General features: G+C 39.3%; 1 protein-coding gene across 2 annotated transcripts in view; it reads right to left on the reverse strand.

Annotated features, from left to right (window-relative positions):
* Positions 1-15,030, reverse strand: part of mgll (monoglyceride lipase) — a 40,144-nt gene that overhangs the window by 21,154 nt on the left and 3,960 nt on the right. For both annotated transcript variants that reach the window (XM_051424503.1, XM_051424502.1), the window contains one exon: positions 3,739-3,845. In XM_051424503.1, coding sequence (XP_051280463.1) covers positions 3,739-3,845 — 107 coding nt within the window. The remainder of the gene's footprint in view (positions 1-3,738; positions 3,846-15,030) is intronic.

Consider the following 15,030-nt stretch of genomic DNA (forward strand, 5'->3'; position numbering starts at 1 on the left):
GGACGGAAGGTGGGGGAAGACAGGAGAAAGAAATGTGACTGACAGATGGAGAGGAAGAAAAATATATGAATATGTATGTGTGTATGCATTCATATATTGTGTGTGTGTTCTCCTCGAGCTTTCTGCAGCAGTGGCTGAGAGGTGAGGCGGGTTGCCATGGCGACCATTGAACCAATAACACCACCGAGCTCCTAAATATTCACAACACGAGCAGCTCACACCTTCTCGCTCTGTGATATTAAGTATGTGTGTACTTATATATACTGTACGTGTGTGCAGGATATATGAGGATGTCCTCACGCTATATGTTTGTCTCCTCATTAATACTGAAGCTATCATCACAGCGTGGAAATCAATGTCCAATAACAGAGCACCTCAAACTTCAGATCGATGCACACTATATCCCCTACCCAGATCAATGACCGCACACTCCACTGAATCCACATCTTTTGTTATTACGCTTGATCAAGCACACACACACACACACACACACACACACACACACACACACACACACACACACACACACACACACACACGGTCAGATATTCACACATGAGCACACTGAGCCATTCAATCCGACACACAAAGACATATAAATACTGCACACAGAACCACAGCTGTATGATTGGAAGAGCTGCAACAAACAAAAAGCAGTCCTGATATACATACATCTCTTATTTTCTTGGTAATGAGTTAATTGATCATAATATGAAGCCAGCTGTAAAGGTGTCAAGTAAGAGGACTAATCCATGTTGTAATTTTCTAAATACAATCACCATATCTGCTGCAGGAATAACATCAGTTGTGCTTGATTATTACATTGACATTATTACACTGATTTTACTGGTGACCAGAGCAACATAATGTCTCATAGAACCATTAAGGAATTATGGTATGACAGAGTTTGGGCAGCAACTAATGATTATTTTAATTATCAATGAACTACATTGTACAAGATGAAATATACATTAAGTTGTGGTACTGCTGTAAGAGTGTTTTTTATGGGTGTTTGTTACACAACTCAACAGTGCTTGGTGTATATAATGGTACAAATTGTGTGTTTATTGTGTGGGAAATTGTATCTCTTTTACCTTTTATGCTGACCTTTTAATATCTGAAATAAATATTATCTCTTGGGGAAGATGCTTTAATTCAGTCAGAGCTGTAGGAAAAATCATCTTCACACAGGCCGAAGAATTCAGAAACTTTGCAAGCACTGATCTAATTAAAAATAAAACTTCCATTATTTTCCCATAATGTAATGAGAAGACAAACACAATTTGAGCCTTATCAAACAGCATTCAGCTGTTCCTGTCTATTCCTCTGTTATAAGAGCCTCTCACAAACAATCCTTTATTCATATTTCACCACTGCCTGATAATAAAATTGTGAAATATGTTTATTTTTTTATACACATATCAAGTGACATGATATGCATACATTACTGCATCCACATTCTACAAAGGGAAAAATGATGTGAGTCAGCTGCTGTTAAATCTTGACTTAATTAACCACCACTATGCCAGATTTGGAGGTTGTTAAATATGTGCAGTATGTGCCAGTTGGAAGAAACCTCTGGTCTGTGCAGGGTGTGAAAGAAAAAGACCTAAAAGTCCTACAATTAGAGCGAAATACATGAGAGATAGAAGCAAGTGTTACAGAGAAAGAATAAGTGAAAGATATTAACTGCTGTGTGTGTGTGTGTGTTTGTGTGTGTGTGTGTGTGTGTGTGTGTGTGTGTGTGTGTGTGTGTGTGTGTGTGTGTGTGTGTGTGTGTGTGTGTGTGTGTGTGCATGAGCACGATGGATAAAAATCTAATGTCTACAGGGACTTGTTCCAGTTCAGTGTGACATTTGACAACGGCTCGTGTGTGAGCAGCCTCCGTCATCCTCATCATTCACTCTCTTTTTTATTATCTCTGCTCTCTTTATTGAGATCTCTACCTCTGTAAACATTTCTACTAGGGATGTCCGATAATATCCGCCCTCCGATATTATCGGCCGATATTCACAAAAAAATGTAATATCGGGGATTATCGGTATCGGGTTTTTATAACCGATGTTTGTTCTGTAGGCTTCAGCATTTCCGAGCCTACATGAACGCAGCATGGGACGTTTACCGGCGCACGTTAGATGACGTATAACAACAACAACTACACTAGACTGGTTGGTTGCTAACCGTGGCTAACAAGCAAACAATTTAAAGTTGAATGATTTTAATATTAACAAGAACACATTAACCAAAGCTAGCATTAATACAATGAAAGTTGTTCTCTTATTTTGCACAGACAGTGTTTACATTTGGAAAGCCATGTTGCATTTATGTATACATCCAGTGGGGCATCACAATAAAACTAGGCATAATGTGTTAATTCCACAATAGGAGATATGTTATGTTGTTACATAGTTTGGTGTAAAAAGCCTGCATATATCGGTATCAGGTGATATCGGTATCAGAAATTGAGAGTTGGACAATATTGGAATATTGGATATCGGCAGAAAAGCCAATATCGAGCATCCCTAATTTCTACACTTACTTAGAGACTTGATTTATTTGTCTTCTCATCCTTTGTGACTCTCTTTCCTGTTTGTCTGTAGAAGAGTTTATCGAACACACATGCTGATCTTTGACAGCGAGGCTCTGCTGCACAGTCACATGAGTTGACAAATTCCTTCTGTATCTAAACCTGGTACCGCCATAAAGAGTCTGCTATTTCAGCCTTTAAAGCCGATTGAGACACTGTATGACACTGCAGCTTACAAATGTGTTCTTGAACAAGGTGTTAAAGGTCCGGTGTGTAACATTTAGGAGGCTACATTGGCAGAAATCAAATATAATATTCATAGGCATATTTCCATGAATGTATAATCAACTGAATATAGCAAGCATTATATATTTGTTACCCTAGAATGAGCTGTTTTTATCTACAGACGCCGCAGGTCGTCCATGTTGAATCACCACTGCTTCTACAGTAGCCCAGAAGGGACAAACCAAACACTGGCTTGAGATAGATGCATTCATGTTCTTTAGAACAGTTAACAGTGTGACTGGTCCGTCTGGTTTTCCCAGTGCTGAGGGGTCAGTACGATAGAGTTTCACTGAAACAGTGCAGGAACTTTCATTCACACTTGGCAAACCAAACCTTGTGAAGTTTTGCTTGATAGTGCATTACAAGCACACCACCTACACAGAGGCCCCGCAGCAGAACAATAGAGCAGTTCATCATATTCACATGGTGTCCATTTTCCTCTGACGTCATGCTCAGGGTGGGAAGCTCAAATGTTGTACTGCTGTGTTCCAGTTTACAAGTCATATAAAAGTGGAGAATTCTCACAAATTGTTGAATTATTTCACTGCTTTCCGATTGATCAGCAGCTGAAAAGACAACGGATAGTGAAAATCTGGAGGGACATTGAAATATGGCCCTCCATATTTTCACTATCCAAATGATAATAATGCAACCTGGAACACAGCCATTTGACATTTGAGCTTCCCACCCTGAGCATGACATCAAAAGAAAATGGCCACTATGTGAATATTGTGAAGGTACCACTGAGCCTAATTCATTTCCCCTAATCGGCTATTCTCGCTGAACAATTAACAAGCACTGTAATCAGACAGGATGATGTGCTTTCTTTGAAGCTATTCTGTGTTTGAATTACTGAGGACAACCATTAGTGTAGGTGTAAATGTATGCATGCATTAATGTAATGTAATGTGTGTTTGGTGACTCACCGTGGTCGTGTGCAAATACCAGCAGGGACAGCTCTTTCAGCCTCTGTGCAACCTCATCGTATGGCCCACAATGCTCCCCTGCCCCATGAGCAATAAACACCAGAGCCCTGAGAGGAGGAGAGGAGAGGAGAGGAGAGGAAAGAGTTCATTCAAGTGTTCACAAAAACAGACCTACACTTGGCCTCCTTTTAAATCTCTCACACACACAAACAACAAATGATAGCAATTTTATCCGCGGGAGCATCATCTTTCCTTGATTTATCAGACAGTTCTAGTTGAGGTAAATCTTGAAGATTTTTCGCTTTATTGTAGAGACACGAAGGGGAGGAGGGCTGTGAGATGGAGGAACTGATGTGATGGAGACACGCTTAAAGCAGAAATGTATATGGAAGGAAAAAAGACAAACAATCTGATGCAATGATAATCTGAAAAAAATCACACAATGACAGGCTGTTCTGTGATTTTCAGATTTTTTTTCTGGTAAAATATATATAGGCTATATAGCAGCACATCATTGCTCTGACTTGTGTGTGCGTGTGTGAGAGACAGGGATTAAGTGGCAGGAAAAAGATGAGACTGTTTTCAGAGATAGCAGCTATCATCCATCTGTCCGTCTATCTGCCTCACACATCACTCCCTGCCCAACTCAAAACAGATTCAGAACACAATACACAGAAAACAGCTTTGACATTCCTGCTCTTTTTTCATGGAACATTCATATCGCTGACCTAAAACTATGTAAACGATGGTTTGGTTTTCTAAGAGTAATGGAGATTGTATGCAAATATTTCTTCAGAACAGCACATCCAGTGGCTCAGTTTCCATCTGAGTGCTTTTTTAAAAAGTGATTTATTCACTCAGTAGGGCTGCGTGGAAATAAACACTTCAAATGTCCTGACGTTTTCCTGCTGGTTTGAGGCAGAATCATTTTGTCAATGAGGGAATTATACAGTAAACTGCACTGGAACTTAATTTCTCACATAAATGACATGGTGAAAGACTCGTTATTTGCATTTTTTGGAGTTGCGTTTGTTGATGTAGAGAAGCTGTGTTTTATGTTCAGCAGGCCAATTTCAGACATATCTCTATGCAAAGCTGGCTTTCAAAGAGGTTTTAGGTGTTCATGCAGTATTTTAAAACAGATACAGATAATTAAAGCAGCTATCTATATTTTTATGATGACAATATTAAAAGACAATGTTGGCTGTGACATTTTACGTACATGTCACCCTGAACCCTTCCTTCCCCATCCTCATAAATCTTATTTAAACAATGTGACAATGAAAGGAGTCATTTGTGATGACCCTACAGAGAATTATCACCTAAATCCGCAGTTCCCGCTTGGCTTTCCGGAGTTTTATAGTGAGTTTTCATTGTTTATCTGTCAGGCAGCAACTTTACTGTTTTGATTCATTCTCACCTCTCTCATAGCATTGTTTACAGTCACCAAGAACAGAGCTAAAAGAGAGTGAATACTGGACTTACATGCAACCAGTGACCAGGAATATGACTCCAAACGAATGCTAATGTTGCTCTGTGTCTGCTGGATATGTAAATAAGTGTTGTCTAACAAGTTCACTATAACCTAAAAGGTGATCATATGTTAATGTTGTGTACGCCGCTTAGTTATTGCAACACCATATCGGGTTTTGAATGTCATATATTGCTATATGTTGCTGGTCGATACAGTAGACGTACTATTGAAAATAAGAAATGGGTAAATGACATTTAAAAGCTATATAATTTATGAAATTGAAAGGACATTTTAAATTAAATTATGTCATGTAACCAGCCCTTGTGGTTGACTCTAGTTGGACAATTAGGTCCTTGTCTACCTTTACTTTGAGGCCTCATTACACATCCTATTACATGCAATCAGCGATTTGTTAAACATGCATGAGGTAAAAGCTAAAACTGACACTAAATGTCACAAACACGCTCTTTTCACTAGGTACACTCATTATGTAAAACGGGATATTCCCTTGTTAATTTTCACCTAACATCCATTTCAGTCTGGGTAGAAAGATGATGACAGAGAGAGAAGAGAGGTTAAGAAGGTATCCTGCAGTGTGTATCAAGTATATTCTTAACTTCATGCTTACTTAGAAAGAGATACCTTTCGCTAATTAATGCACCTGCTGTAAGACAAGGTTTTCTAAGGTTTTATTTCTTCTGTTGGTGCATATTAAGCAGCGGAGCAGCAGTAAAACGCTCCAGTGTTCTTTCAGCAGTGCTGAGAAGCCTCTGAGAGCTTCAATCAGCAGCAGCAGACAATTAGCCCAAATGTATTCAGCGACAGAGGAAGAGGGAGTGGAGTGAAACAGAGTGAAAGTGAGCGAGAGAGTGAGGCGGGGTATGGAAGAGTAGAATAAGAGTAGCTGTTCATCAGGCTTTATTAGCAAATTGCTCTGATTTCACTCGCTGCTCTTTCCCTCCTCTAAGAAAGCCATCGCCTCGGGCTAAGACTTCCTCTGCACTTGTTGGCACAGAACGAATATCTGTATACGTGTGTGTGTGTGTGTGAGTGTGTGAAAGAGTGTCTTTGTATGGGCACAATGTTCTGTAACACATGCTGAGGGGCAGCAGGGAATTAATGGGGCTAATCTGGGTTCTTTGTAAAGACGACTGTACAGCATACACACTGTACACTCCACTGAAACCAGAGCTGTAATGTGACATTTGTAATTTGCCACCTTACTTTCTCTAAGATTCTCTCCATCACTCATTCTCTAAATACCTCTTCGGTGTGCATAATAATCTCTTTTTCTTCTTCTTGCTCACTTTTTCTCCTTCCTTGCTTCCTCCTGTCAATTTCAGTTTTAAGTGCATCTGAGTTGCCTGAAAAAATTGTAAAAGGCAATACGTCTGGTGACAGCTAACAGTAGGAGTATATAATGTCTGCATTTTTTTTGGGGGGGAGTATAAAGGATTTAATTACCCAGTAATCCTAACAGATGTCTGCATTCATTCAGCGACAGGCATCTGCAGAAAAGTGACAATATTCAGGCATCATCAGTATGTTGGCTCAGCCATGCAAAGCCAGCCCACTATTTCCACTTTGCTAAAATGGGTCTGGTGAGGCTCAAGAGGCATTTGCTTGGAACAAGTGTTACTTCAATAGGCTGTGACATTTTGCTTAGACGTCAACCTGAACGCTTCCTTCCCCTCATTAAAATAGCTTTGAAAATAGAGTTTTTAACTTTTTAAGAGTTCTACCAAAATTGCCTTCTGAGTTGTAGGCTATAAAATAGGCCATGCATGTTTCACAATTTCAACTGGCCAGCCTGGAGACTGCAAGGCTGAACTTAATGAACATTACTCAGCTCCAAAGTAACAGACACAATCTCAATTGTTTTTAAATATTCAGAATTGTTTTTGCCTCCAAAGCAGGAGCAGCTACACCTTAACATTAAACTATATCCTATGGTGCTAACTGTGCATTATCACTTGCATGAACAAAATGATGATTTCTCTAGTTAGACATGCATTGATTGTTTTGTTTGTAGCTGAAGTACTTTAATCTTCCAGTAATAAGAAAAGATGCTTTTTACTTTTCTTTCTCATTATCTCTCTTCAGCCCCTCTCTGTCTATCTCTCTCATCTCTCATGGGAACTGGAGACCCACTTGTCTCCCACACCGGTTTCAGTTGCTGGAACAACATGGCTGATAACCAGCCTTATTAAAACACTCTGAGAAAGCGAGTGAGAGTTTTGTCCTCCCTCTGGCTCTACTCAGAGCTACTCCAAACAACCACAGGCCCAAAACAAAGCCAAGAGCTTAATCCCCTTAATGCAATGCTGACTGGCTACTCCAAGATTATACAGGAACTCAGAAACCTCCCAACTGTGCTCAAATGCCACATTCTGTACCTTAAACTGTGTATTTTAGCAAAAATCTTAGGCACTTAGGTATGTGGCTGATGTTACACTTACAAGGAGGAACCACATTTGGTCTTACAGAGTTTCCTATGGCCTTCATATGAAATTTTATGACTTTTCAATTTTCTCCACAATATAATTCACGTTTCAACTATTTAAACACGCTGTTCCTACATAGTTTGTGAATAAATCACAACCATCCTCCAGAGTAACAAGCTGTGAATTCCGTTCTGCTATATTCCTGCAAGGGGACCAACTATTTGAAACATGTACAAAGTGCACATCAGCACTGGTGGCACCTCCGACAGAGCTACAATGCCTCAGCAAGCACAAATCCAGTTATCTGCATCATGAATTATAATTAAATGTCAAGTGAATATTTACTTTCAGGTCAACACGAGGTGTATGCAGCATCGGGTCTCTGTTTGTGTGTACAAGCAGAATCATGTCTTTTTCACCTACAACATGTCATAGCAGGAAAGGCAGAAGTGTACATAATAAAATCAATGATGGCTGAATTCCATTTAGAAGCTCCGGTGTCAGGGTCCTGGTATTGTGCATGTCACTCATGAATTACTTGGATAGATTGGAGCCATTGTTTATAACAAATGAAAATGTCTGAAAAGACTTTAATTAGGCAGAATAACTTTAAAAACACCAAATCCTCCGATGCAAACACTAGTATTGTCTAAAATCAACACATGTACGTAGTTACATAACCATATAACAGTTGATTCAGAGCCACATCAAACAACACATGTTCATCAAGCGTTCAACACCATGCAAGTGTTTGGTAAGCTTTTAATAAGCTGACCTTCTGTAAACCTGTGTCATTGACATTGGAGATGTTGGTGTCCATGTGTCCAGACTGGACAGGAGCCAGAGGACGAGACAGAACGACTGAACGCTGGAATGTTAATCTTATTAATGGACTTAGACTGCTCAAACTCAAAGTGTGAGTGGTGTGTGTGTGTGTGTGTGTGTGTGTGTGTGTGCCCCTTTATTCTAATCTCTTGCGTATCACAATGTGAGTGTAGGAAAAATAACCACAAATTGCTGAGCTTTCTTTGAAGGTTGTGATGTACAGTCCTGTTAAGTGCAGACTTGGTGAATGTATAGTTATAGGGGTCTGTGTAAAGTATATAAATATAAAGGCAAAGATTAAAGGAAAAGAGAAGGAAAAGAGGACCAAAGATCGAACGAGAAGATATACTACAGTGAGACATGAAACAGGACAGGTAGCCTTTGAAAAGACTAACTAATAGACTGAATGAAGAGTATTTGAGGTAAAGTCAGTGACAGATTAGGCCCCACCAGCATTTAAAATGGAAATATTTTGCAGCAGAATTAATTTATTCTAATAGAATCCACAATAAATTGATTCAATCACAAGAACAAAGCAAATCTGCACAATTTTTTTCACGACAACTTTGACCTGTGAATTCATACAGTTGATCAATAGCTCCCTGTCTTGACAGTGCTGAGCTTTCTGGTAACAGAGAGCCAGAGAGTCCAAGAAAGAAGTTATTGTAGCTTGTTAGCTTTGTGTCACACGACTGCTCGACCAAAGATGAATGATTTGCAGACAGGAATGAGACAATGAGTTAGCAAGCAGTTAGCACACTTGTTAGCTCTGGAAGCTTTTTTTCCCCTCCTCAGTAACAATTTTTTAAATGACACTCTGTACAGTCCTGTGAACAAAATGCATGTTCTAGCTGGCTAGCATATTTCCAGGTTATCGTCATTTACTGAAGTTCACCAAGTAACCCTGCAAGTGGTACTTATTAGTATTATAACTGTATTCTTCTCAAGACATTTCAATACTGTTTAGGGCACCGTCAGACTTCGTAAGAGCCTGTGCATTCCCAGGTGACAGCGAGACTTTCTGCACCTGGAGCAAAACAAAATGTATATGACAGAAAGAACAATGTGACAGGTGGAAAATGAGATGAAGTCTGAGAGAGGGATGAAGTGTGACAAACCGGTACAGAAAAGAAAGCAAGAAATGGAAGAGTTGTTATAGAAAGTGTAAGAGTAGGTATGTGCGCTGTCTGCGGAGAAGAAAAACACAAGAGAAAGACAGAAGGAAATCGCTGAGGGATGGAGAGCGATGGAGGCAGACAGTCAGCAGGTGGCCACAGCAGGAGAGTTCACACCAGCAATAGAAAAAGGTAGAGACAAACATTGAAAATATTCCAGTGCAGAGTGAAAGGCTTCAGACACATTTTTATCAGTTCCCCTTTCTTCTTTGCTGAGTGCAGATCTCAATACAGTGGAGCTCAAGGGCATTTCATTTGTGCTGCAATTGCCTAAAATTACATAAAAACTCAACAAACACTGTTTATTTTTTTTTAGCATAACATGCAAACATCTACTCTAGTGAAACTTTTGAAAGGGCTGGAAAAGAGCCATCAGATGCACATGCAAAGTAAGTCTTGGTATCTCGAAACTGTTTGCTTGTGGAGATTTGTATAAAGTTAACTGATACTGAATACTGAGTCGTCACAAGCACATTGCACACTTTATACTGCGGAGAGATAGACAAATTACACCCAAACTATCTGCATGCAGAGATAAAACAAGCATTAGCTGACAAAATATGCTTTGTTTTTTCTGATCAGACTCATAAATACCCATTTGTATTAACATTGCTAAAAAACAAATACTGCTCTGAATCCACTGCTACTGCTGGAATCCTTCATTTCCAATGTTTTTCTTTGCAGCTTTGCACGTCTGTACAACCCTTTTGCTCTCGTCTTATGTAATTGTATTTTTCTTTGATGTATCTCATCACTACTCACTGTTGCAACGTTCCACTTTCTCCATGGGGTTCATTGAATTACAACTAAAATGCACTAATGTTTAATACATCTATGCAGCAGCAGAAACCGATCACATTTATGGAAATAATATTAATTTTACAGAATAACATTTGCACAATCCATGTCTCAACTTATTTACATGTTTAGTCTGCAGGAATTATAAGTGCTACATTATCAATGAAATCGTTTAGTCACTATGAATATAAACCACATTGGAATGAAAACTGAAAATTGACTGTGGTTTTCTTCTCCTCTGTCTCCTTTTCACATTAAATTGCAGTAAATGATCAGATGCTACTCTGAGAATTTTATGGGTATACAAGAAGCGCTAATATTTTATACTCTGTATTTCTCAGCAAAAATTTGCCCCAAGCGCCACCACGAAGGGAGCCATTATAGAGCTTTTATCTTCGTAAACTCCACTAACAAGAGTACCAATAGCGGCGAGCAGCAGGGGAATTAAATAGTATAACTAAGGAAACACAAAAAAGGAAGTAAATTCATACAGACACAATCAAAACAAAAAATAGCATGACCTATTTTCACAAGCTACGTGTTATGCTACGAATGTTAATCTTATTAATGGACTTAGACTGCTCAAACTCAAAGTGTGAGTGGTGTGTGTGTGTGTGTGTGTGTGTGTGTGTGTGTGTGTGTGTGTGTGTGTGTGTGTGTGTGTGTGTGTGTGTGTGTGTGTGTGTGTGTGTGTGTGTGTGTGTGTGTGGCTGCCAGGCGTGTGTGCAGTGCACGTATGCCTGGTATTCTGGTCTGCATATGGGTTCAAAGCCCCGGGTGGACATCTGTTAGAAGGTCTGTCAATCATTGTTGATGCCCCTCCCCTCCACCCCTCCACCTTTCACCTACTTCCTGGTTCTAATGAAAGGCATTTTCAGGAGCCAAAGACCTTTGACCCAGTCTCATTCTCATCCCAAAAAGAAACATTTAAAAAAAGATTTGCATATTTAATTATAATAATAATAATAATAATGTGTAATGACAAAAATCAATATCAGGAAGGTTATGATGTTCTGCTGACTCAATATATGTCAGCAATTTAAGTAAGTTCACATATTGCTCTTTGTTGATGTCATTACTATCCTTGAAGAACTTTTACACTTATGACCAGTCAATATTTCTCCTACGAACACTGTTGTGGTTTTTAATTCATCAACTGCATTCACCTGTCTGCAGTGTCTTCTCATTCAGCTATCTGAACATTATTTAACTGTTAATTAAGAGGCAGCTTTGAAAATTAGCCAACAATGCATGTTTCTTTTGGTCCACCAGCAACAGATTAATTAAATTATCATGCAGTTTTATTATTAGACCAACGAGACATATCTCCTGAAATACACCAGGATGGCTAGCTGATGGTTGGATTTCTGCTTGCTGCCTGGCCACAGACCAACGTAACAATCAACCAAAGTCATCGAACGTCTGCAAAGCCTCTCAACCGCCCTGCCGTATCACATTGCATGGGTCTTTCCTATCCATGTAGTGTGAGATTTAAACAGTCTGCTTAATTTCCGCTATTTTGCTACACAAACACTCCATGCCATAAACTGTCTGGCCTACAGTTAGTCCAGTTAGTTGAGTCAATAAATGTCGGCCTGTCACCATAGTTACAGCACATCCTGTCACAGCTTAGTTGACAGTGATGGTGAATCATCTGCAACGTTTCTGATAGTTGATACACTGTTTAAGCCATTTTCAAGCAAACATTCACTAGTTCCAGCATCCAGTTGTAAAGATGTTATGCTTTTCTTGGTCTTATGTGATAGTAAACTGAAAATCTTTTGGTTTTGGATAAAACACGAAATGTAAAGACTTCACTTTGGGCTATAAGAAACTGTGATTTTTTAAAAAACTATTTTCTGGCATTTTATAGACCAAACAATTCAATTTATATTATTATAATTTTTAAACAATCAATTAAACTACACAATAATCATCAGATTCAAGGTGGGCATGCGATTCTACACGTCTTTTCCTCAAATTCAGCAAATATCTCATCATCCTCGATAGCTTTTATGTGTGTGCGCTGAAAAAACTAAATCCAGTGTGGGTACACAGCTGTAAGTCTGTAAATTAACAAAATGGCTTGAAGCAGCCACTTTAGCATTTGTGTTTGCAAGCCCACACCATAGCTAGCTTTAGTTACATTACTTGCTGTGTCGTTGTTCACTTTATAAAGGTATTTGTCATGGTATTGGATTGGATTTTGCACACCCCACCTTTGATTGATAAAAATTTATAAAAATGAAAATGATTGTTAGCTGCAGCCTTATATTGGTTTGTTTTTGAGTTCTCACTAACCACATGACGCACTGCCAATAGCAGGATATTATCAGAAGTCATCATATTATCACACATTACCATTTTCATGCATACATTGAATTCCTAATCATGCATCACTATAATGATTTTGTGCCTTTTGGCTTCCACGCTGCTGTTTGAATAAACTGTCACAAGACTATTTGATCGTGAAGCTTGTCACTGCACCAGCTGCTACTGCGGCTGATATGATTCACAGAAGAGAAAAAGATCAATGTTCCTGCTGTTTACAGAAATAATAATATTCATGTTGGCGGATGGTATAGGAGTACCTCATTGTTCTCAAGAAATAATAAGTCTAAAAAGTATTCATCCTTGTATAAAATGTAGCATTCTAGAAATGCAGTTATGATTTAACTTGTACTTTAAAAGCATCCACAGTCGATGCTAAGAGCTTCTAATTCCCTATGTGCCATTCATGCCAAGGGCTATAACAACTTTTTAACTTAAATACATATAATGCTACAATCTTCTGACTCCACTGCATCTACAGAGCCACACTGTGTCACACTGTGTTAAATCACTAATCTGACTGCTGCAGTGAGTGGGTTGCTGGGAGTCTGGAGGCTGCATCCACCCAGACCACGAGGAACTCTTTTATTGTGAAACCTCAGAATGCAGGGGCAGTTTGTGTTAAAACAGGAAGCATGCATTAGAGAATTTCTTTAAGTGTAGGCTGGTCAATAGACAGCAGGCTGGAGTGTCACTTTTTTTTGCAGTTTTACTCTCAGATAGCATTCTGTGCGAAAAAACTTTAATTTTGCTTGAAGAGATTTAGATAGAGGCATGTTCAGGAAATGCGGACTTCACTCAGAACGCACAATTGCACTACGAGCAGCAGCATATTACAGCACATTAAGACTGATAAATAAGTTGTGGGATATACTGGTGAGGGTAGGATTTTAGCTCCTGTTTTGTCAGCTTGTAAAAGCTGCAATAAACCTACCTCACCCAGCTTTTAGGAGCCGCTAGCTCAGCTAAAAGAATTTCATTAGTCTGGGTTTCAGTGTAGAAATTAAGTGTCCTGTGAAAGGCTAAATGCGGCTTCAAATCTGAGTACACAACATATAGTGAACACAAAATATCTGCTATCAGCAGCACTGAATTCAATCCACAAATATTGGTATCAAAGCGCACATTGGTGGACGGATATCATGATACACAGCATGTCATGGACACATTGCAAGCTTCTCTGTACCATGACTGCATGCATTTTTAGCATGGTCAATGGCTGTCCTCCAGTAAGAAAGCTCTTATATAAGCCATCCGAAGCCTTGGCTCTAAAACAGTTACAACACACAGATCTGCATCTATTTTAAGCCTGCAGTGATTCAGCTTTCTACTTCCAAAAGATTTTCAGGAAACAAATAAAGCTGTTATGGTAATGCCAATGAAATTGCATTTATTAATTGGTTTATTGATGCTTTTGGCAGGAAGAGTGCGACACATTTTTAGATTTTGTTATTCATCTCCAAGACTCTTCCTTTAAATATAGGAGCTGGTCTGTGCACAAGCAGATTTTTGTGGGAGTGTTAGCATGGGTATGGGAAAGGGCTTCTGTGTGAGCCCTCAGGCCCCAGTGGCATTGTGGGCAATTATGAGGTCAGATATTTCTCCCACTGCCTGTGCAGAATCACATACATCTACATGTTAGCAAGAGCCGCCAGAGCAGTTCAAACCAGCCACAAAAACAACATCCCATGGTTTGCTACCCACATACACAGATATCTTCACACAGGTATACAAACACATCCGCATGAACAAACACAGAATAAATCAAGGAGGGCTGCAGAATAAACACACACATGTACACACACACTATTGTAAACTCAGCCACAGTTTATGGTGTAATTACACAGCAGAGGTAGAGACAGTGTCAGTTAATGAATCACTTCTCTATTGTGAAGTGTGAGCCTCGTGTGTGATCAGTAATATCTTGACTCCAGATGTTTTGTGGGCCTCCCCTTTCTGTCACATCTCTTTCCTTCCGTGCTCTCACACTAGATGCAACTATGTGGTTTGTAAGCGAGTGTTAGTGTGACATCTGTGATGTGTTTCATGCACAGCTACAGCCACATGTGTGCAACGTGCAGAGGACTTAAAACCGCTGAGAGTGCATAGCAAGGGGGCCTCCAACTGTAGACTGTGGAAAATACCACTATTAAACTAGTAAAAAGGCAGGATTTTTTTTTTTTATGAACTGGAGCCATTAATCATGTAGTTGTGTTGTTTGATGTCTTTTTGGCTATGAGACATT

The sequence above is a fragment of the Dicentrarchus labrax genome, unplaced genomic scaffold (assembly GCF_905237075.1).
Source record: "Dicentrarchus labrax unplaced genomic scaffold, dlabrax2021, whole genome shotgun sequence".
NCBI lineage: Eukaryota > Metazoa > Chordata > Actinopteri > Moronidae > Dicentrarchus > Dicentrarchus labrax.